We start from the raw sequence: 22,435 nt of genomic DNA on the forward strand, positions 1-22,435 counted from the left end.
TGTTGCACCTGTAACTAATAGTGATGTCACGAGGTCCTGGAGTACACTTGTACTTTACAGCGGGGTGAGAAGTCAAACCACTGGGGGTCAGCAAAAACAAGATTTACAGAGGATGTTAAGTCACTCTTTTGCAAGGAAATACGCCAACTGCTATTTTATTACTGAATTCATTTTCTTAATATGTTTAAGCTATTTTATTGGGACATAGTGTACTGTCTGCGTCTGAGCCATGGCAATTTTCCACATGTTTTGTCAATTAAGTTTCTATTCTATTTGATCCAACAAGCTGTTTGGAAAGAGTTTACTGTGCAACCCTGATGAGCAAACCCAGGAGGGAGGTAAAGCCATGATAAAACTGGAAAGAACATGAAAACAGTTAAAACGCAAACTAAAAAACAAGTTCAAGGCTGGCACAGTAAACCCAAACAAGATGATTATCTTTGATCTGAGACTCTAATATGAGATGAGGCGTTTAATCTCCAAAAATAATCACAATTCTCCAGTAAATTAAAAATGTTTCTTTAGGCCTTGGTTTGCAGATTCAGTAAATTGCAAGTAACTACAAACATGTGAGACCAAGTAAGGTTATAATCACAAAAAGGAGAACAAGATTGTGGCTCAGAAACAAAGTTAAATTGTAGGTTGTGTGCTCCACTGCAGTACAGTTAACTTAAACCAAGTTTGAGGCACATATAAAGGATATGAACACATAAAATCTATTGTATTTTACTAAATGTTGACTGAGAACAGCCACACTGCATACATAATGGCTGCATGGATTAGAGCACCAGGAAATCAGATTTGGGTCACCAGTAAATCAGATTTTTTTTTTTTTAATTCAGACAACACATTCTGTTCTTGGGTAAATCCAACAATATTTACTCCTGGGAGTTGCTCTGCCCAGTCTGCTTGTTGTCAACAGCTCCACAAGTGCAGTTGCTGCTCTGCTTGGATAAAAATGTGAAGCTGACTTTGTGAAATATGAACAAAAAGGTAAAAACTTTGACAATCAACACCATATCAAAGCAATACACAATAACAAAAATGTGTGAAATCTTGCATCACAAACATGAGTAGACGTTATACCTGGATTACTGGAAAGACAGATTGTCAGGTAAGCTTTCAAACCTATGAATGCAGAAGTGTCAGAGCAGCCAGGCATTGCAAAATCCCCAGGCCGTCTGTCATATTAACAAAATTACTCCACATTGTGGACACACTGACAAGTAGAACAAATCGCTCTAATTGGGAACCAAACGGACATTCCTCAGCATATGAACTAATTTGCACAAAACCAATTGCATTCTCCATTCTCTTGATTTTGATCTCCTGTGTATATCTCAGCTCATCTTGATATTTGTAATGTCCTGACACTGCTCTGTAATTCCTTTGTTAATATCTGATCACTTACACTGGTTATGTAACAACCTCTCTACAATGTGTCTGTGAGTTTGATACCCTTGGGAGTGTCTGCATTAGTTTGTACCTCTAATTAAGCAGTTGCTTTACATTTGCTTCACTCATCTACAGTAGACCCACATGCGTCTGCCTCTATTTTTATTGCACTTCACTGTGTTTATACATGCAATATTTGTCAGGCACGTCATTAAATCTCCACACTGGCACAACCAGAGGAAGCTTGATAATGACTCCAGTAGGAAGCAGGGACACGCTGTACAAAATGTGCGACCTGTACACTCACACACTCACTCACTCACTGACACTACACACACACACATATACTGGAGACTCTCTAAACTAGCTCCAAAGACAGATTGGGGAAAAGTGTGTAATTCTATCTTCTATTAAACAGGGCATCTTGTATCATGTGACAATAAGGGGACAAAAACCTCCCTGTTATGACAGTAATTCACAGGCCCCTCAGACCTCCTATAGATGATATATAATCGATGAAGATGATAAAGATAAAGAATGAAGTATTGCTAAAAACAAAACAAAAAAAGAACAAAGAATCATCCTGAAAAAAGTCGATGGAGACATATAATCTATGCACTCTTCAACCCCTCTCTCTCTCAGGCTGCCTAATTCTCTCTACCTGCCAGGTGCTCTTGCAGTAATAAGCCGATACCTTCACAGGGGATTTCAGGGACAAACATTGCTGTAAAAGGTGAAATATTCCATTAATCAGGATCACAGAGAAGCTTTGTGCCGGCGTAGCAGGTGTCCTGGTAATTCTGTTGAGGGGCACTGCCGTCAGTCAACGCATGACTTGACACCTCGCTCATCCCCCCCTCCATTTGGTTATATAACATGCCATCACACAATAAACAGGTACCACCACCTGAACAGCCATAGACAGAGACACCTGGGAAAGCTGCAGTGTCAGTAACATGTAGAAGGATGTGAAGGATACAAGAGTACCATCTGCTGTTCTGTTGGGGTAATTACACTTTAGATGGCATTTAGATCATGATATTCCCCTCCCTCCATACAGACATCAGAGATCCGACACAGATGAACACATCTTGTGTGCGTTTCAAGTCACCATATTTTTCCACTTGCTTGATTTGAATTGTTCCTCTGTTTTTTATTTTAACACTCCATCTTGCCTTCAATTTATATACATACAGTATATATATGCACGAAGGGGGTTTCCTTATTTCTTTCTCGATTAGGATCCCCATTAGTCTTGCAGTCACTATAACCACATAAACTTAACAACCAAACCAGCTCATCTCATAGGAGTACACACATAACACACACACAAAAACACAAAATTATAAATCATTGACAATTCTTCAATAAGTCATTGCAAACTTACAATTTCATACAAATGCAACAACTCTTGATAAACACAAATCTTTTCCACATTTTCCTACATCTATTTTTTTTTTTCTGCATGCTAATTTTATCTCTGCTGCATATTATTGTCTATTATTGCATATAAATGGACAAGAAGGGGTTACCTCATTGTTACTGTTGCAACATCAGACACCCAGGACTGAACATCCACCTGGAATCTGTTAGAGCAGCACAACGCATGATGGATTCATCTCTGAGAAATAAGACGAAGAAACGATGAAGTGTGGGAAACATGAAGTTGGGTTTCTGGACAAATATTAGATCCATAAGACAACAAAGAAAATGGAAAAATGAACAGCACACAACATCAGTGTTACTTTTTTTGTAAAGAATAATGTCAGAATATGTACAACTGTTTGAAGGTTTCAGTCTCTCAAAAAGTTGTATATGCACTTTCAGTTAGATGGCAAAAAATATTACAGATGTGGAAATGGAACAAATCCTTCAGATGTAAAATAGACTTCAGTGGTTTATTTGGTGATATTTTACATTCAAAAATGGCTGAATGTAAAAAGCGGTATAACTCCTGCATTACGCAAATCACTTTACAGTGTAGCTCCTCATGACAAGTCCACTTTATAAATACAGTCTGACATTTAGGAACAAAATGGTATAAAAATGTTTTTCATTTCACATTAGAACACACTGGCATAATATCACTAGTTACTGCCTGTCAAAATCATGGAAAAACAAACAGTATTGAGTTCTGAAAATGCTGACTCCCCTAAAAATTATATTTGTGGACTTCTTTCAGTAAAAATGTAACTAAATTAGTACTACCATTGACCAAAAAAGGCCCCATTCACCAGTAACTATGGTACCGGTGGTTATCAACCCAGCTCTGCCGATTAAGGGTCATTCTAGTCACCCCCCTATGTCATGGTGCAGCTGTTTTAAAGCCTGCCCAAAACAATCCTGAACACAGAAATGGCGAGAAACAGTTACAGTTAGAAATGGTCTAACACAAGTCATTACTACTTTCACGTTTTCAGCATTTATTTATGTACATGTATATTGTGTTTCAAAAGAAATCCTTTATTTTCCTATATATGGACTCGGTGATTGGTGATTGTGTACAAGTGACAGCAGATGGCAGTAAATTCCAGTAGATGGCAGCCTTTTGTTACATTTGGCTCTATAAAAAATGTTGTTTAAAGAGCATCCCTAATGGGGGTTGAAATTGAAACTGAAGTTCTCATTTAGGATGAAAGCAAATTCAAAACATGTCACCACTGGGGGATACTAAATGTATGGATAAAATGTATAAATCACTGTTAACAGGATGTGGCAGCGTGCAAATCGAGATACTATGTAGACAGAGAGGAAACCCCCCTGAGACACAAATGAGACACAGGAAGGTGAAGGATAAACTGCATGGATGGCAGATTCCTCAAAAGGTAAAGATATTTTTGGCAATGGAAGACATTCTTTAACTTTTATTTTGGAAGTTTTTGGTGAGGCAGAGCTGTGGAAAGCAAAGACAGAAGTGAAAAATGACAACAGAGGTCTGAGTGTTTTGTGTGAGTGATGATATATGTGTGGATGGGTGAGAGGACTAACTTAGGGTGGGGTGCTGGAGATGTAGCAGGTGGAAGACATGGTGGAGGCAGAGACGGAGGAGGACGTGGCAGTAGGGCAGTGATTTAATTAGCACCCTCTACCCCCTCCAGCCTTTCACTCATAGCATCAATAATGCATGGCCCCTTGTTTCCACTGCCATAATTAATCCTCTCTTACTATAATTAAAAGCCAAAAATCCCACAAGATGGTTCAGCTTGGCCAAGCACGGGTTGGGTTGGCAGAGGAACTGATGAAAAACTCCAGAGCCTCACACACACCCTGTGGACCGACAGATCGACAGACAGACAGACATGTTGACAGAGAGTTCAATAGAGAGATCAATAGCCAAGCCAGCTCCAACACAGGCAGAGTGAATGAGGCATGAAGGCAAAGCTGAAATACGTGCAAAATGTGACATGCAGGCAAATTAAATGAATGAATTTGACTGAACCGGTCCTAGAAAATGTGCCTTTGTGCACAGTGTTTGAGAATGAGTGAGAAAGTGAGGGAAGAGCGAGCCAAACACAAATCTATGAAAACCGGTTCCACTCCCAAGAAGAGGATGGATGTACAAACACACACACACACACACACACACACTTACACAGGCATCCTGCTCCCAGGTGAGGATTGTCTCCGCTGCAGCCAAGCCAGACGAGAAGGAGAGGTGGAGCTTTCTGATGCTGCAATTAGGACCACACTGTCTGGGCGAGCAAACAAGAATGAATATTTCAGTCCGGAGATCTCCATGGGTACCTATGGTGGGGGCCTGGCACACCTACAGGCACACACACACACACATACAGACAGATACCCACACACACTTAGACAGATACACAGGCTTACCAGGGCTGCCAGAATTATTCACCTCCCAATCACAGATGCCACAATTATCACATCCGTTTCACTGCGTAGGCTAAATGATGCCAACTGTTATGCTCATTGAACTATTGTACATGGTTTACAATATCAGTATAAATATGCATCAGTAGGAGCAGTTGTAGTATGTAGCTGATGGTTTCTTCTTTGTGAAAGTAGGTGCGACGAGCATTCGCACTTGGCAACACGCCAGGAGACAACACAGTTGGTGGAGCAGAGGTCATATCTCATATGCAATCTAAATTACATCTCTCCTCTCACTCTCTCTCTCAATATCTTCCTCACCTCCTCTTTCAGACAGAGAGTACTCACCTCGCTCGCTCACCTCTTCAGCATTTTTAACTGGTGCTTCACTTCATAGGCTCCGGTGTGCACCTCCCTCTTCCCCAGCACACTTGTACAGTAGGAGCATTCCCCCTGGTGTGGGTTCATTGTAGATGCTCGGCGCGGCCCTCCTCCTGCCCCGCCGTCCTCGGCCCCATCTCCACTTGATTTATCGCTCTAAAATACCACTGCACTAATTAGTCAAGTAATTAATTAATAGGCATTTGCATTTGTGCATATGCAATTAGAAGGCTGGAGAGAGGAGAGTGCAGATGGGGTCCGGGAGTCTGGTGGGGGTGGGAGGGTGAGGGTGTGTGTGTGTGTGTGTGTGTGTGTGTGTTTGTGTGTGTGCGTGCGTGCGTGTGCTGTATTTTATATTTGTGCCAGCAGAAGTTTGCAATTTTTCCAGAAAGACAAGTGAAGTGCAGGTCATCACCTCACATGTCTGACAGTGAGGAAAGAAAAGGAGGAAGGGAGGGTGAAGATGACAAAGGTAGGAGGTGTGGCTTGATGACTTTGAAAAGCTTATTGGGTATCATTTGTCCACTAAGAGGAAAAAAAGTGAGAATCTGATATCTTAAAGGGAAAAGGCTTCAATTTTTGCATTTTGATTAGATTCATTTAGCCTATGAAAAAGCACAGCAGGTGGCCCTTACTTAAGACTAATCCGCATACAAACAGGATGCAAAGTCATTCTAAAATATTATAATTCCAAACAAGCTCTCCTCCGGCGTTTCAATATCAGATCAAAGCCTCCTTGATTGGAGTCGCCTTGAGCCCGGTGCTGGCTAAAGCCATGCTGTTGACATTTAGCATTTATTTTGGCAAGGTGACCTGAAGGTTGTTTGGGACTTGTTGAGAAGCATCAGCCCCCCATGGCCGCAGCAATCGAACCCAACCCCCCTTCTTTCCCCCCACTGCAGCTGAGGTAGGATAGGGCACCGATTTGGCTGGCAGGGAAGCTCCATACCCCTCTATTCCCCCTCCACACACAAACACACAAACACACACGCACACACAAACACTGACACAATCACCCCACCATGGTTTGGGGCAGTGCCAGGTTACCATCCCCTCATCCCATAAGGGATGAGACACATTAGTGAATGTGCAGCATCACCGCTCCCTAGCCACAGCTGCCACACTACCGTTGACCCCAGGGATGACCCCCGCAACCCTCCCAAACACTCTCAGTTGTGGTTGCAGAGGAGATGTAGGGGTGAACCAGGCCCAAGGACATGAAGAGCTTCTATCAGCTATTTTTCAGCTTCCAGGTCCCTGTTCCCTCAGCCCGACGGGTCTCTCTGTGCCAAATTGGACATGGTGGTCATCAAACTCATTTCTCCCACATTAACTCCACTAATATGTGCTAAATAGAGAGATCTCGGGGCTGGGATGGACACAATGCAGCTAAGCAGACACGCTAGAGGGATTGGGATGCTGGTAGTGCGGAATTCTTGCATCTAAGCCACTGATGTGCCAACATGCCTCCTCCTAAATCTTGGGCACCTCTGCCAGCTCCTAGCAGCACCAAATCCCTGTCATCTCCAACTACACCCCCCCCCCCCTCTTCCTCCTCATTTTTCATACATCCCCAGTGAGCCTGCACACCTGGGTCTCACTCTCTCTCTCTCTCTCTCTCTCACCCTTCCTCTTGCTGTGACAGTTTCCCGCTTTCTCTGATGCTCGCCCCTGAAGGCGCCCCTTGCTCAGCATTGCACCCTGGAAAACACCAGCAGCAGCTCTGGCAAACCGCACACATTCGGACACAGCTTACCAGGACACATTTGATCCTCACACTTCACCACATGAGCACCAGTCCACACACACACACACACACACACACACTAAGCATACAGCAGAAGTCTATGTAACATTATACCTTTTAATCTGACTCCTTTGCAGCTTTGGCAAGTGGGTCATCTGTGCCCGGTGTTGTGCCCACAAGAGTCAGAGCAAATCACAATTGGTTTTGGTTGTCGTTCCTCTGAATACATGGAAGCATAATTTGATCCAATTAGGTAAATAAATAAACAATATGCCTTCTGTTCCATGGCCTTAATGCACTTATAATGCATCCCCATCCCCCTACCACCCGCCGGAGATGTGGTGGAGGGTAAACCATGCAACTAAACCCACTTTACCCACCTTTCATTTGCTGAGGCGTTAATTGATGTCATTTTCATAACAGGCTGCATACAGCATTATTGTATTATCCTCTCAAATTCCTTTAAAAAAGCAGCTCATTGCTTGTGTAGATGTGATTTGATAACAGCAGCAGGTCACAGTTGCTTACTGTATTATCATATTAACACTATTAAACACTTCATAGGCGACCCTGTGGAGTAATCACTACAACACCCCTATAGGGAATTACTATGGCTGACATTATGCACTAACCCTACTGTATATTAACTTCCTGTTCTATGATCTTCCTCATGGTGACTGCTGGGATTTGTTCGCAGCTCATCATCTTCTATGGTAAATTGCATTAAACATTGACTGGAGTTTGGCAGGTGAATGGGAAAATACACAGATTTGATAAGAAAAATAGCCTACATCACTTGAAGCAGCAGCAGCAGCAGCACAGGTCAATAATGATGAGTTTTGTTGTTCTACCATTTTATTCTCTCTCTCTCACTCTCTCTCCATCTCTCTCTCTCTCTCTTCTGTTTTTCCTCCTTTTTTCTGGCTGTGTGAGCGCTAGCACGGTGACAGATGGCGAAGCCGCCCCCCTCCTCCTCCTCCTCCTTCTCCTCCTCCTCCACCACCACCACCACCACCTCCTCCTCCTCTCTCTCTGCCTCTCTCTCTCTCTCCCACCATCTCTCTCTCTCTGTCTCTCTCTCTCTCCCTCTCTTCCCCCGGGAGGGCAAATCTCTCCGAATGCGGGCGCATGTCAATCACCGGGCTCTCCTGTGATGGCTCTTGCCGGTGACGTGCCAGCCATATGGGCGCTGGCATCACAGCCTTAGCTGGTATGTAACCCCGTCCCCGGTAGCTCACAGTTGCCACACGCGCATCCTCCCTCCCTCCCTCTCTCTCTCTCTCTCTCTCTCTCCCTCTCTCTCTCTCCTCCACACACACAAACACACACACACATACACACACACATACATGCTCACTCCTCACTCACACACACAGACACTCTCAAGACGCACGTTCAGCTCGCAAGCTCCGGTTATTCGAGTGCGCGCGCTGGGGAGAGAGGCACCACTAAAAACAACCCATCAGAGCCAAAAGGAGGAGAGCTGCACGCTGCTGCCTGCACCTACACACACTGATAGGGAGCGTTGGTTCGCTCACTGGTGAGGCCCCTGAAGATGGTCTGAAACTCAAGCGCAGTTTTTTTTTTCCCTCTCTCTCTCTCTCCTTCCTATCCCCCGTGAAGAGCTCCAGACGAGGTAAGTTGGAACATAAACAACAACATTAGCAAGGGGGGTGGAAAAAAAATTTGGAAGCTGAAGCGCAGGTCCAAAATGGAGGAGAAAATTAATCTAATAAACAGATGAACAGATGTATTTTTAATGTTCATCTGTGTTTGTTTTTGTTCTTTTAAGTAGCCTGTTTTTGCTTAATTAAGGCACCTTTATCTCTTGTAATTTGTAGGGTAAATGCTAATAATTAACTGGCATGAATCCATATGGAAATGTAATGTATAGTCGCCCAGTGTGTGTCTGACTTTGCTCCAGTGTGTTCCTATTGATCCTCAGTATATAGGCTCTTTACAGAGTCTTAATCTGCTAATGGCATATTTTGGCAAAAATGTCATGAATGGGTAAATATGGCATGTTGGCCAATTTGTTGGATTTCCTTATGAGATGCACAAAATAGCTCCGCACTCCATCCCCCTCTCTCTCCCTCTCTCCCTCTCTCTCTGCTTGCCCTTCAACTTTTGGCATCCATCTACCTGGATTATAAAAAGATAAAGATCAAATGCCACGCTTGAGTCAAAAGGCATCAAAAGCGACTCCCTGTCCCGGTTTCACACCCCTTTCCAGGATCATTTTCAGGGAGTAATCTTGAGGATTGGAGTAGCCCCTTTACAACAGCGGCGCACGGGCAGTAAATAGATCATATCGGACACTAATTTGATTTAGAGATTCCTGCGTCTGGACATTGAATCAGAGAAACAAAAGACGATGAGCGCCACAGATATCTGTAGAAGATTTTGATATGAGCCCCCGCTGCCTGAGCGAAGGACGTCCTCAAGCTTAATGGGAGATTTATTGATGGTTTTGTCGATGATTTGCACGTCCAATCTCGGAGCAAATGAAAGGGTGGGACAACGCCATTGACTGTGACAGGCGGTGTGCATTATGATTTATCTCTGTTTGTTCAATTTTATCTCCAACAATCTATCTCGACATAACGTTGTTTAAAGCACAGCCGGTGCTGCTCCAGGGGAGTAAAATGCATGCAGGCTTTTGCAGGTTATTTGTGTTTCACGAGTTGTGTCTTTTTATTTTTAACGAGGGCTAAAAGGATACAAGCGATTTCCATCTGTGAAGAGCCGCCTTTTAAAAAAGTGCTTTGAAATCATGCACTCGTGCATACTGAATTATGTGTGAAATCTATTTCGTGTAAGCTGCATGGTCTGTTAATTAAACGTTGTTGTGTTTTTTCTCCCTTCTAATTGAGCAAACCTCCTGAGCCTGAGATTTAAAAACTAGATTTTGCCCCTGGCACACCCCCCGAGATAATTAACCAACCATCACAGCCTACCTTACCACGGGCTGCGAGTCTATCTGCTGCTGCACTATAATAATAGATGGGAAGTGAAACATGTTAGGGAGGAAGCCAATGGAGGCTTATTGAAGCTGTCAAAGAGCACCTCTTCTTTCTGTGATGGGACTGAACTTGAAGTGGTAGGCTTATCAACTTTTGATTTTAGATTTATTAATAAGCATGTTTGCTTACTTTTAAAACATTAAATGTAATTCGTTATAACAATGGCCTACTCTTATTTTGAGGCATTTTGCGAAATAATTGGGATGCATTTTCTCCTAAATAAATATTCTATTATCATCATTATTATTATTATTTCATCTGACCAACGATAAAAAAAATGACTATTTTATTTATTGTAAAAGACAGTGAAGTTTACCTTTCCTGGTGGCTACTGTTTAAAGGCCATAGTATTAAAATAGCTTTCTTATTACATCTTAAATTAGGAGATGTCCGTAAACCTTAATTTAATAATCTGCGTGACTTTTATGGAGCAAACCTATCAATTAAATAAAATCCCTTCCGCCGCCACCTCAGAGGAGAGGTGCAAGGGTGTAGATGAATAGTGCTGGAATGCAGCCAGCAGCGTATATATATGGGCGTCAGGAGGAGTGAAAGTGGGGGCCCCCGTGGGACCTGTAATGTGGCCCCTGCCGCTGGGACCCGCTGCTGAGAGGACGCGAGAGGGCACGCGGATGACAGCAGGGATTTAAATGGGGATCCGTCTGGCTTTAACCCAGTGTGAAGCTTTAAGAGCTGTTTTATTTCTCTTTTTTCACACCCTATACACATTTGCACTTTTTGTCCTGTGGGTGAAAAAAAAATAACGACTCTGATATTTAAAATGACATTTTAAAAAAACATTTCAAGCCTGCGTTAATAGTGAGATTTGTTGGATTTATAATATGGGACCTATATTGGGATGTTTATGGTGACGTGCACCGTAATGTGTTTAATTATATAGGCTTCTTTTTTTCTGGTATTGAGCCATTATATCTTCATTTGCTTATTCTAGAGCTACATAGACTCTGTGTGCATGTCCTGTGCTTGTGAGGCCTCGTTTTCGATTTCTTTTTCTCTCCTCCCTCCAGAGCCACAATGTTGACGAGGCTTTTCAGTGACCCCTCGCTGCTTCCCGACGTGCAGAAATACTCCGGCTGGGCGGAGGACAGCGACGATGAGAGCCAAGTCAAAGATGATGACCAGGACACACAGGACGATATGGATTCCTCTGAGCTGAGAGGAGACAGCCGGACGCATTCCGAACACGCTGGGGAAGACGACGAGGACGACGATGTGGAGGAGGAGGACGACGGAGAGGATACAGAGGGGGACAGGCCCAAGAAAAGGGGGCCCAAGAAGCGCAAGATGACCCCGGCCCGCATCGAGCGCTCCAAGATGAGGCGGGTAAAGGCCAACGCGAGAGAGCGGACCCGCATGCACGACCTGAACTCTGCGCTCGACAATCTGCGTAAAGTGGTGCCATGCTACTCCAAAACGCAAAAACTGTCCAAAATCGAGACACTGCGGTTGGCCAAAAACTATATCTGGGCCCTGTCGGAGATATTGCGCTCTGGGAAAAGGCCCGACCTTGTGAACTACGTCCAGACGCTGTGCAAGGGACTCTCCCAGCCCACGACCAACCTCGTGGCGGGATGCCTGCAGCTGAACTCCCGTAACTTCCTCACCGAGCAGCAGTGTCAGGACGGGAGCAGGTACGGGTCCGGCTCCTTCTCCATGCACTCCTACCCGTACCAGTGTGCGCGTCTCTCCAGCCCCCACTGCCAGCCGGGCTCGAACTCGCATCCCCTGAGGACACAAGGCTACTGCTCAGCTTACGACTCTCTCTACGGTGGGAGTGGTTCCCCGGAGTATAACAGTCCTGAGTACGAGGGGCCCCTCAGTCCGCCCCTGTGCGTCAATGGCAACTTTTCCCTGAAGCACCAAGGCTCCGCGTCCCCCGAAAACGAGAAGGGGTACCACTACTCTATGCATTACTCCGGCCTGCCTGGCTCCAGACCTACCGGGGCCCACAACCTGGTGTTTGGCTCCTCGGGGACCCGGAGCGGCATTCACTCTGAAAACGTCCTGCCTTACCACGACATGCACTTACACCACGAACGGGCCCCTGTGTATGATGAACTGAACGCGTTTTTTCACAATTAAAAAAGAAAAAAAAGAAAGAAAACGAAAGAGAGAAGCCTATCGTGCGTCCCTTTGCAATCAACAATCTATCCACGGCACACTTTTTTTGGAAGAAAAAAACAAAACATACCTACCAAGGATTTAGGAAATTCTGGAGAGGTGTTTCACTCTTTGTCATTTGTGTTTTTCGTTTAATTTATTCAGTGTTAAATTCTTTTGGTTTTGCTATAGTCAGGGATGTAGTGGAGGGCAATCCGTCTGACCCTATTGGTATTATGAGTAACAGAACATTTCCAGCTTTTAAAGGCTAATATAAATCTCAAAGAGGAATTTTGATTGAATAAAACCTACTAAGATCTATATGAGAATAAGGGAAATTAAATTCGTTTAAATGTTTTTTAAAAATGTGATTTGTGTTTGTATTGGTGGCTGTTTGCATTTACCTGAAAGTCAAAGTTTACCCACTTATTTATTTACCACTACATCACTGGCTACAGCTCCACCCTGAAATTGGCAGTGATTTTCTAATAAATCACTGAACCAGCTAATGCAAATCACATTTACTTCGCCTATACGTGCGAGATTTGGGATGTTTGGGATTTTTTCATTTCTGTAGGAATGCAAAGGTAAATGCAGATTTAAAAAAAAAGAAAGAAATGTGCTGGGTTGGGTTGTTAAAGGAAAAAAAAATCTGTTCTCCAGCAAATCAATCGTTTCGCATCTATGCAAAACCCAACGAGACCACAGAGCAAGGCAACAAGGCCCAGAGAGACACTGTACGTTTTATCAGCACTGTTGCTACACACACACACACACCTACACACACCTACACAACACACACACACACACCTACAGACACACACACACACACAGACACACACACCTACACACACACACACACGGGAATCAAAACCCAACAGATCTGACAATGGCTGGACTGGCCAAAATGTTATCATCTAAAAATGAAATGAAGTGAAAATACAATGAAATCAGACATGTTTCTCATTTTTTCAAACTCTGATTTATTCATATTACAATTGAACCATTGCACCGTAATTTTCTTTCAAAAATTAAATTTTGGTTCAATACTTTTGATTTAAAATGTACTATGTTGAATAAGTTTATTATTATTATTATTATTATTATTATTAATTAATTAATTAATTATTATTATTATTATCATTGCACGTATTTATTGTGTTTTGGGTTTTTGGGTTTGCAATGGATGTTAATAGTCTATGGAAAATGAAGGGATCCAATGTGTTGCTGAGCTTTTCTTTTTCTTTTCATAAAATTCAAGTCTTTCAACTTTGTATTCAACCAACTGTGTGGTAAAATAAAATGACAATAAATAAGACTGTGCAACTTGATTTCTATTTCTTCTTTCAGACCTCTAGAAGTCTTAAATAACTTTCCCATCGATGAGTTATTAATCATTCGTTTTTATTATCGACTTAAATGTCTCTTCATATGGAGCATGATGGATTTATTAAAATATGTCACTTATACCTATCCGTTTTTGTATTAGTCGATAACGATAATGATGCTGAGCAGGCCTGTTGTGCCACAACCTGCAGGAGTTCCTCTCAGTGCCTTTGGGGCCTTAATCTCATATACCCGGACAGGAGGGAGAGGGCAGTATTGTCACTCATCCAGATGAAGTAAATTGGTGCCAATGAGTCAATTTGCTTGGCGGATAGTTTGATTTTTATTCAGAAATCCTTTTAAAAAATGTATAGAATGATTTTTACATGCAGACACTGAAACAAAAGAGGTTTAGGTATGGACATTTGGAGAGTCCACAGGCTCATCAGAGCACCCTGCTTAACAAATACAAACAGTGCAGGTTAATTGATGCCAAGCGCATACGCATTCAAGGTCATCGTGGTGATAATCGAGATATTTTAGGACAGGATGTGAGGCGGGCATTTGTTTCAGCACCGCGGAGAGCTCCAGCAGCTGCCGCTTGGCTCCGTTTAACGGTTTTTTTTAGGCTCAAACTTCAAATGATCCAAAATAATTCAAACAAACTGTAAACAATATGATAATAATGCGACACACGATGTGCTTGTCATTCACTCCATATGCTTTAGAACATGCTGGCCACATTTACAGGAGGTATTTTTAGATTTTCTCCTAAAATATCCAAAACACACACACACGCGCACACGCACACACACGAACACACAGTTTCACAGCAGGAGCCTGCAGCCTATCACGAAGCGAGATTACTATGTTAGCAAGCTATCTTTGGGTTTAATTCAGGTTTTCCGGTATCACGAAGCTGGCTCACTTTTTTAATTGGGATATATCACCATGGCAACTTATGCGGAAAAGCTAATGGGTCACAACCTGTCATCAACCCGACCACTGACCAATCAGATCACTGGATAAAGGCAGTCATCAGTCCTACAGGATCGTGACATGGACACAAATCCTACATTTTAAATCAATTGAGAAAAAAAGCAAATATGTGTTTTTATATGTCAGTGGACACATTTTATTGTCATAGACTGTCTACTTCTACTTAAAACAAAACTTCTTTACGACACTGGACACATAATAATGATTTTTGCTGCATTTTAATTGTGCTAAATTCATTTTTATCCCTAGACATGAAGGCTGATTTTTACACTCTGACTCCATCACTGCAGCTCAGAATAACATGAGACAACTATGTAATGATAACTTCAAAAACGAAAGGAAAATAATCCACACACTGTTAATTGGCTCCCAACATTATAAATGCAACATTTGAGGTCACTGACTACTTTTACACTCTGTACTTCAGCAGCAGAAACTGTCTAGCATTACTTTTAAGTTTTATGACATATTCAGAATGGTTTCTTCATCATCTAACTAAATATTAAAAAAACACTCAATCTATTCAGTCATAGGCAATATAATACATGTATTTTAAGCCTTAACCTACTTTTAATATGTGGACATTATTTCTAGTTTTTCTACATCTTCTTATTTCTTCTTATTCTGTTGTATGATCATTTACATTTCACTTAAAAGTGACTTTTGTAAAACCCCTAAAGCAGAACTTTTCCTGAGTTAATTGATATCATATGAAGTACTTCATTGATAGTTCTGATTATGTTACTCGTAATTATCAACCCCGCCTCTTTCACGTGAACGCGCATCGTTGCTGGATAGGATAACCCAAGAGTTGGCTGAACTGGTTGATAACCAGCATCGGCGTACATGGTGATCCAGGACGGCCAAGTGAAACCAGTTCACCCAAAGAGAGCCAGACTAAATTGAATCAGGCCTCAGGTCACGTCAATGCATAAGGAATGACAGAATTGCAACTAAAAGAAAAAAGAAAGCAAGTGACAATTATAATAAAACACACCTGTAGTGCCTTTTTAAATAAACGAAATATCGACAAAAGAAGGTTATTTTTTCTTTTTTCTTCTTTCAAAATGTCTTAATTGTGGCGTTGTGATAACACCAGATTCATCTTTGCACCATCCGAGGATGCATTAAACATCACACATAAATTATTAAGACGCCTCCCGTTCATAGTTTCATCTCCTGTAACTTTAAACACACATTTCATATTAATGTCATATATTTTTATTTATGTGACATTTTCCGTGATGGGCTGTTGAAATTGATTAAATCGGGATGTTTATTGAATGTACAGTATGTGTTGAAACGGGTGAAATGGTTGGATTTCTCACACACACACACACACACACACACACACACACACACACACACACACACACACACACACACACACACACACACACACACACACACACACACACACACACACACACACACACACACAGTGAAAGGGGGCAGCCGTTGCCACCCCGGCTGGGTTTGGAGCGCTGCCTCGGGACCCATATGTTCCCCAAAATGACCTGGGTGCTCTCTGCTGCAGGAACACACACAGGCTTTTGGGTGGGCAGGGTGACGGTGGTGACCAACATCAATATCAATATTAATATCGATACCAGCGACACTGACAGTCCTAACTGCTTATTTTTATTTGAAATGAAAACGGAGTGAAATATCAGCTGAGGGTTTGGAGAGAATGACCACTGCTGGAAGGTTCAATGTTAATCTGGTGGTGTCAATTATTTAAATGAGGTTCAATTCAATAAAAAATAATACACATTCTTAAAAAGCAGAATATTTTTGACCATAATATTCTGTCAGTCATTATTAATTCATGCAGTCTGTTAAGTGATTTATTTATCTCTGAAAGTTTTAGAGTATGGATGGTAAAGAAATGCCGTCTTATTTTTTTTTAAACGTTTTAAACCTAAAGTACATGATATACATTTTTAAATTAGTTTCAATTAACACGTTCAAGTAAATATATTTCAATAAAACTAGAGTGTAATATATAATCAATAATAGATAAACTTACAGATAAATACATTTTATATCGTTTCAGGGATATTTAGTTCCATAGAAATAGTCTGCAGCATGTACTTCTAACGTAAAAAATATGCTGTTAATGCCCTCTAACTCTCCTTGAAAAATAAACTTGATAAAGATTAAAAGGTGACTAAAGATGACATCTTAATTAAAAAAAAAAATTAAAAATCAAATTTTGGCTGCACATAATACTAATACTCTGGAAAAAAGGCTCCTAAATGTTTTACATCATTCTGTAGAGATGCATCATGGCGGGACGTTTGATGGTGTAATGCATTAAATATATTTAATAATTCTTAAATCAGGTAATACATTCTGATTTATTTTACAATATTTCGTTTTTTTCTGGTGTTTTATCATCTTAATACATTTCCTGCTCAATCTTCCAGGTTGTGCATAAAAACACTGCTCTATATTACATACAATATGTTCACTTTGGCACGCGCTTCTACCTTTGAGTGTATTCATTTAGTAATAGTGTCCCTGGTGTGTGAGTCAAACCTGGAGCTCTGCAGTGCTGGTTCAGGTTCTGGGTCTCAACCCACCACCGCAAAAACCCCGAGGCCCAATCTGCTTTTTTTCCCCCCTACACCTTGCTGTTAGTTTTAGGCCTCTGCATTCTTCTATGGCCTCATCAGCAAAGAAAAGAAAAAAAAAGTTGCATGAATTTCTGGAGGAGTCGGTCCAAAAAGTGAAGCCAGCCAGCGGTGGGAGAGGGCATCTATCAAAATACTCTCTGACCCCCCCTCACGCCACCATCACCACCACTACCACCACCACCTCTATCTCTTCTTCCTCCACAGTCCGGAGAGAGTGAGAGAGAGTGAGAGAGAGAGAGAGAGAGAGAGAGAGAGAGGCTGGCAGGCTGGCGGAGGAGAGCCGTGCCAAGTCCCTTAATGTTCCCCAGCAGCAGCACCAGGAGCTCCGGAGAGGACAACCCAGTGTGTGCGCCAGTGTGCCAGTTCACCGGGCCAAAGTGGCACTGCTGGGAGGAGTCGATGTTTCTTTCCTAATTTTTGCAGCATCTGTTCATTATCCAGGACGTTTAAAAACGAGAGCGCTCATCCCGAGTAACCCTTCGCACCACACACACAAACACACACACGCAGATACACAGTACAGCTTTTTTTGTGTGTGTTGGCCTATGAATATGCATATCTACCTCTAATGTTGCTGTACATGAGCTGATGTACTGAATGAAGTCTGTGTTGCATCCTCAGAATTACACTGTGTTAACACTCCTTACATGTGCTAACCTTGCAACAGGGTTGGCACAAATACACAGACATACATTTGCATGAGTTATACACTAAAAAAGTAGCAGAAACTTTAGTCTGGTTAATATTCTGTTGTTATAAAAGCATTTTGAAGACGGTTGGAGTGTGAAAATGTCAAGAATTGGGGCAAATGTGTTAATTGGGCGACCTTTTGTTTTCTAACTTCACTGCCAGATGATTATACATTGACACGTCTGTTGAAACCTGTGTGTAACATACCATCAAACTGACCAATACTTTGATTAAGATATGTCACACATTTCTTTTTAAAATAAATAAAACACTAACAACTCATTTAAATGACAAAAAAAATATGACTCGCTATAATTGCAGACGTTGCATGTAAGATTTGGCTGAACATGAAGGAATTCACAGGTGTTTTTGCGTTTATGAATAAATCTTTTTTTTTCCTTCCTTATTTACTTCAAGTCTCACAAGTAGAGTTGAAATTTGCAGTCAGTTTTACTTAAGGAAAGAAAAAAAAACTTGCAGTGACACTCTGTGCTCCACTCAGGGTGAAAAGTGAGTGAATGAATCTCGCTGTTTAAATTATCATGTTCATGCCCACTCTTTTTCTCACTCAACTTGGTAGAAAAGAGAAAAAAAAAATCAAGAGTGTCTGTCCGACATAACAGTCAATAGTGCGATTATCTAAATGTCACATGTACTATGGTGTGTGAATACCAATTAACGTCTAGCTAAAATAATAAGAGTTTTTTTTTTGGAGGGGGTGGGGGGTGGTGGAAAAATGCAGATATCAGATAATAATTTTAATATAAATATGTGAGGAATAAATGTATTTAGGATTGAATGCAGAGAGGAGGAAAAGATAATCTGGGAGATTGTGAGCATTTGCAATCTGTTGTTGATTAAAAAACAAACGATGTGGCAATGCAGCTTTGATTTAACAAAAAAAAATGCATCTCTTCATAATTGTGAATAATTTATATGCAACCCAACAAAATGGAAAGAAAGAAGGAAGGATGTAAACATTTATGAACTTCTTTGACACCTGCTGCAAACAAGAAAAAAAAATTGTTACACATGTGCACAGAGGAAACAATCGAGCACACTTTGCCAGACTGTATATGCCAGTGTTCCCCCACGCTGCCAGACACGGGAGCGGGGCCCTGTCACTGGCAGTCCATTCAGAGGAAATTCCACAACATCTGTTTGTTATCACACAATGGGGCACGGTGTGGCACGGGCAGTGGGGCAGAAGACGAGGCGGAAGCTAAACTGAGAGAGTGCGCTATACTGCTGGAGGTCCTGCCATGGAAGGGGGTGGGGAGGGGCTTTCAGGATGTGGAGGTTGGGAGGAGAGAGGGGGAAGAACCAGAGCACCGGGTAGAGGTGGGGTGAAAAGACAGAGGTGGAGATCCGGGTGTGCGCCAGGTAGGTTTCAGGCCTTTGGCGGGTGGCCAGATAGGTTTTGCCGGGGTTTTGGGTGGTGCCAGATGTTGTAAAGGGGGTGTGGGGAGTTTGTTTAGAGACTTTGCCTACAGAGTGGAAGCAAAAAGTCTTCTTGACCTGTCCGACAGCTCTGCCTCGTCCTCACACGGAGGCCCCATGTTGCGGTATGCTCCGCAGAGGGTCCGGCGGGGGGGCGTGGCTGGCCCCTGTTTAGGAGGTTAAGTAGGAGCGTGCACTGGGACGCAACTGGATCAGAAGAGAGGAGGGGGTTTGGAGGTGGTCGTTGGTTGCTGGTCTGCACAGATGGCATGTGTGCGTGCGTGTGTGTGTGCGCGTGTGTTATGATAGGGTTGGATGATGCCCTGGTCACATGGGCAGCAGTAATTGGCCTCCATATTGACCAGTTTGCAGCGCTGGGGGGCGGGCAGACTCCCAGCTGGACCTGTCAGATGGCATCGCATCCACCTCACTGATCACCCCCCGGACGACCTCAGCACCTCTCCCCTTTTCCTTTCATCTCGGCCTTCTTCTTCATCCCTTCATCTCGCCTCCTCTCCGTCACCTTTAATCTCCCGTTGCCCGCCTCCTCTGCCTTCACAGGGATGACCTGGTCTGTCCATCACTGCCTCTGTCTTCCGCCCACAGCTCCTCCAAACTTAGAACACGAACTCTACTTTCAGTCTGTTGAGATTTGTCTGAGTTTTGTGTTCTTGCTTTTTTCTTTGCAGCTATTGATCTCCAAGAATTTCATAATACAGCATTTTTTCATAGCTATTCCAGCTGCTGATAAGTGACTCACACTCATAGTTGCTGATAGGTTAAGAGTAGGGCTAGACAATATTGATATTATAGGCTATCGACATCGTGATATGAGACTATATATTGTCTTAGATTGTGGATATTGTGATAGCGTGATATAACAGAAGTGTATATAGGCTGCATTTCAGTAAAATGGTGTAATTTTCTGAACTTACCAGACTGTTTTAGCTCTTCTATTTCCTGCCTTTACCCACTTTGTCATTATATCCAAATGACTGATGATTATTTATCAAAATTTAATAGTGTAAATATTTTGTGAAAGCATCAATAGTCATCCCTACAATATCGTTGCAATATCAATATCAAGGTCATATATATATAGTGATATTTGATTTTACCTATATCGCCCAGCCTCGGTTAAGAGTGAATGTGTACTTTTCTCCATGTGCTAAAATTTGGAAACTTTAAGGGATTAAAAAACACACTGATAGGTTTGAGTGGCAGAACCCTTTTTGAACTTGCTGGACTGACTCTTGAAATGAGGCAGATCATCTTAAAAACCCTCCTCACAAACAGATACGTCCTGAAAAAAAAGGACTAACTGACTTGCTAAAAGAGATTTTTTTTTTTTTTGCAGTGTTAGTTTAAAACAGACCTCTGTGTATGTGACTGACTTTTAGCGTGCTATCACCCTCCCACCCGGAGCAGTAATAGTGTGTGTTTTTGCTGTGAGATGCCTGACTGTGAGGAGTTAGCACTATAGAAAGGATTTCATCCCAGACTTGGCAGGGGAGGGTCTCTGGATACGCAGAGAACAATCGTCTCTCCTTCGGTCCTGTCAGCCAGCAAACACAGAGAGCTGGCACACACTCAGTGGGAAAAGAGCGGGAGTGACAAGGGGGATGGACAAACACACATACACAGATACACAGACACACACACACACACACACACACTCATATACATGTGTGCCCATCTTTTTTCCTCTCAGTACCAAAATGGGTTCTGATGATGCCGCTGGGGATTGTGGGATGACAGGCTGGTTCTGCGAAGTGGATGGGAGGACCTCATGAAAATAGTCTGTAAAATGACCACAGTGTTAGCCTGCTGTCAGACTAACAGACAGACAGAGACGACAGGGGGGGACGGAGGAGGAAAGGAGGAGAGAGAGGAAAAATAGAGACAGAGAAAGACAGGAAGAGATTGGCAGAGCAACACAATGTCTGCCAATGCGTGGCCCCAAAGCTCACATGGGAATACATAAGCGTTCTTGCATGTGTACGTTCAATATACACTCATGTGGACAAGTGTTTTGCTCCTGCAGCTCCTTTGCTATCTGTGTTTTTTTAATACATGTGGATGCAGAAGTGAAACTGCTTGCTGTGTGTGCATGCATGCATGTGCGCCTTTATGCGTGAGCAAGAATGAGGAGGAGGCGGAGGAGAGGTGGGAGAGGAGGGTGAAGTGTGTTTGTGTGTATGTGTGCAAGGAGGAGGAGGAGGAGGAGGTGATGGTGGTGGTGGTGGTGGTGGTGAGGGGGTGTGCACGTTTAAATTCTGTGACATCTGTTCATTACAACTAGAGTGTGTTTATTTTTATACAGCCAGCCACAAGCAGAGAGCTCGACTGGCACCGCTGGTTAATGTACCAGCCCCGCTACGACGGCAAAGCAAATGAAATATTAACCGGCAGACATAAAGAATGAGGAGAGGAGCGAGGACAAAGGGAGAGAAAGAGGGAAAATGATAAGATAATATGTGACAAAAATGCGCACACGGTGTCTCCACTCACGCACACAAAGTCCCCGTTCTGATCTAATTAAGGAGACAAAACACAATCAACAACTCAGAGTGGAAAGGCCTAGAAAACTGCAGGCTATGTGTTGCCGTGAGAGAGATTAGCGACATGAAAATGCTTCAAAACAGGTGATTGGTTTATCTTTTTGTGTTCATCATCTTCAATTTGAATTCATAATGCAAATGTAAAACATCTAGTGCCAACTTTAAAGCATTGACTACAGAGGACACTGCAAAGCAACAGATATCACATAGAATTAGCCAGAGAAGGAGAAGAAGAAGAAGAAGAAGAAGAAGAAGAAGAAGAAGAAGAAGAAGAAAGAAGAA

General features: G+C 42.5%; 1 protein-coding gene across 2 annotated transcripts; it reads left to right on the forward strand.

The window, feature by feature from the left end:
• The first annotated feature begins 8,464 nt into the window (after positions 1 to 8,464).
• Positions 8,465 to 12,480, forward strand: LOC128378884 (neurogenic differentiation factor 2-like). 2 transcript variants are annotated; one of them, XM_053338459.1, is made up of 2 exons: positions 8,465 to 8,568; positions 11,408 to 12,480. In XM_053338459.1, exon 2 carries the CDS (start codon positions 11,413 to 11,415, stop codon positions 12,478 to 12,480), a length of 1,068 nt encoding a protein of 355 aa, XP_053194434.1. In that variant the 5' UTR covers positions 8,465 to 8,568; positions 11,408 to 11,412. The 2 variants fall into 2 exon arrangements, with proteins under 2 accessions (XP_053194434.1, XP_053194433.1); XM_053338458.1 differs by having other exon boundaries at positions 8,488 to 8,564; positions 11,406 to 12,480.
• The last annotated feature ends 9,955 nt before the right edge of the window (positions 12,481 to 22,435 follow it).

This window comes from Scomber japonicus, chromosome 18 (assembly GCF_027409825.1).
Source record: "Scomber japonicus isolate fScoJap1 chromosome 18, fScoJap1.pri, whole genome shotgun sequence".
Lineage (NCBI taxonomy): Eukaryota > Metazoa > Chordata > Actinopteri > Scombriformes > Scombridae > Scomber > Scomber japonicus.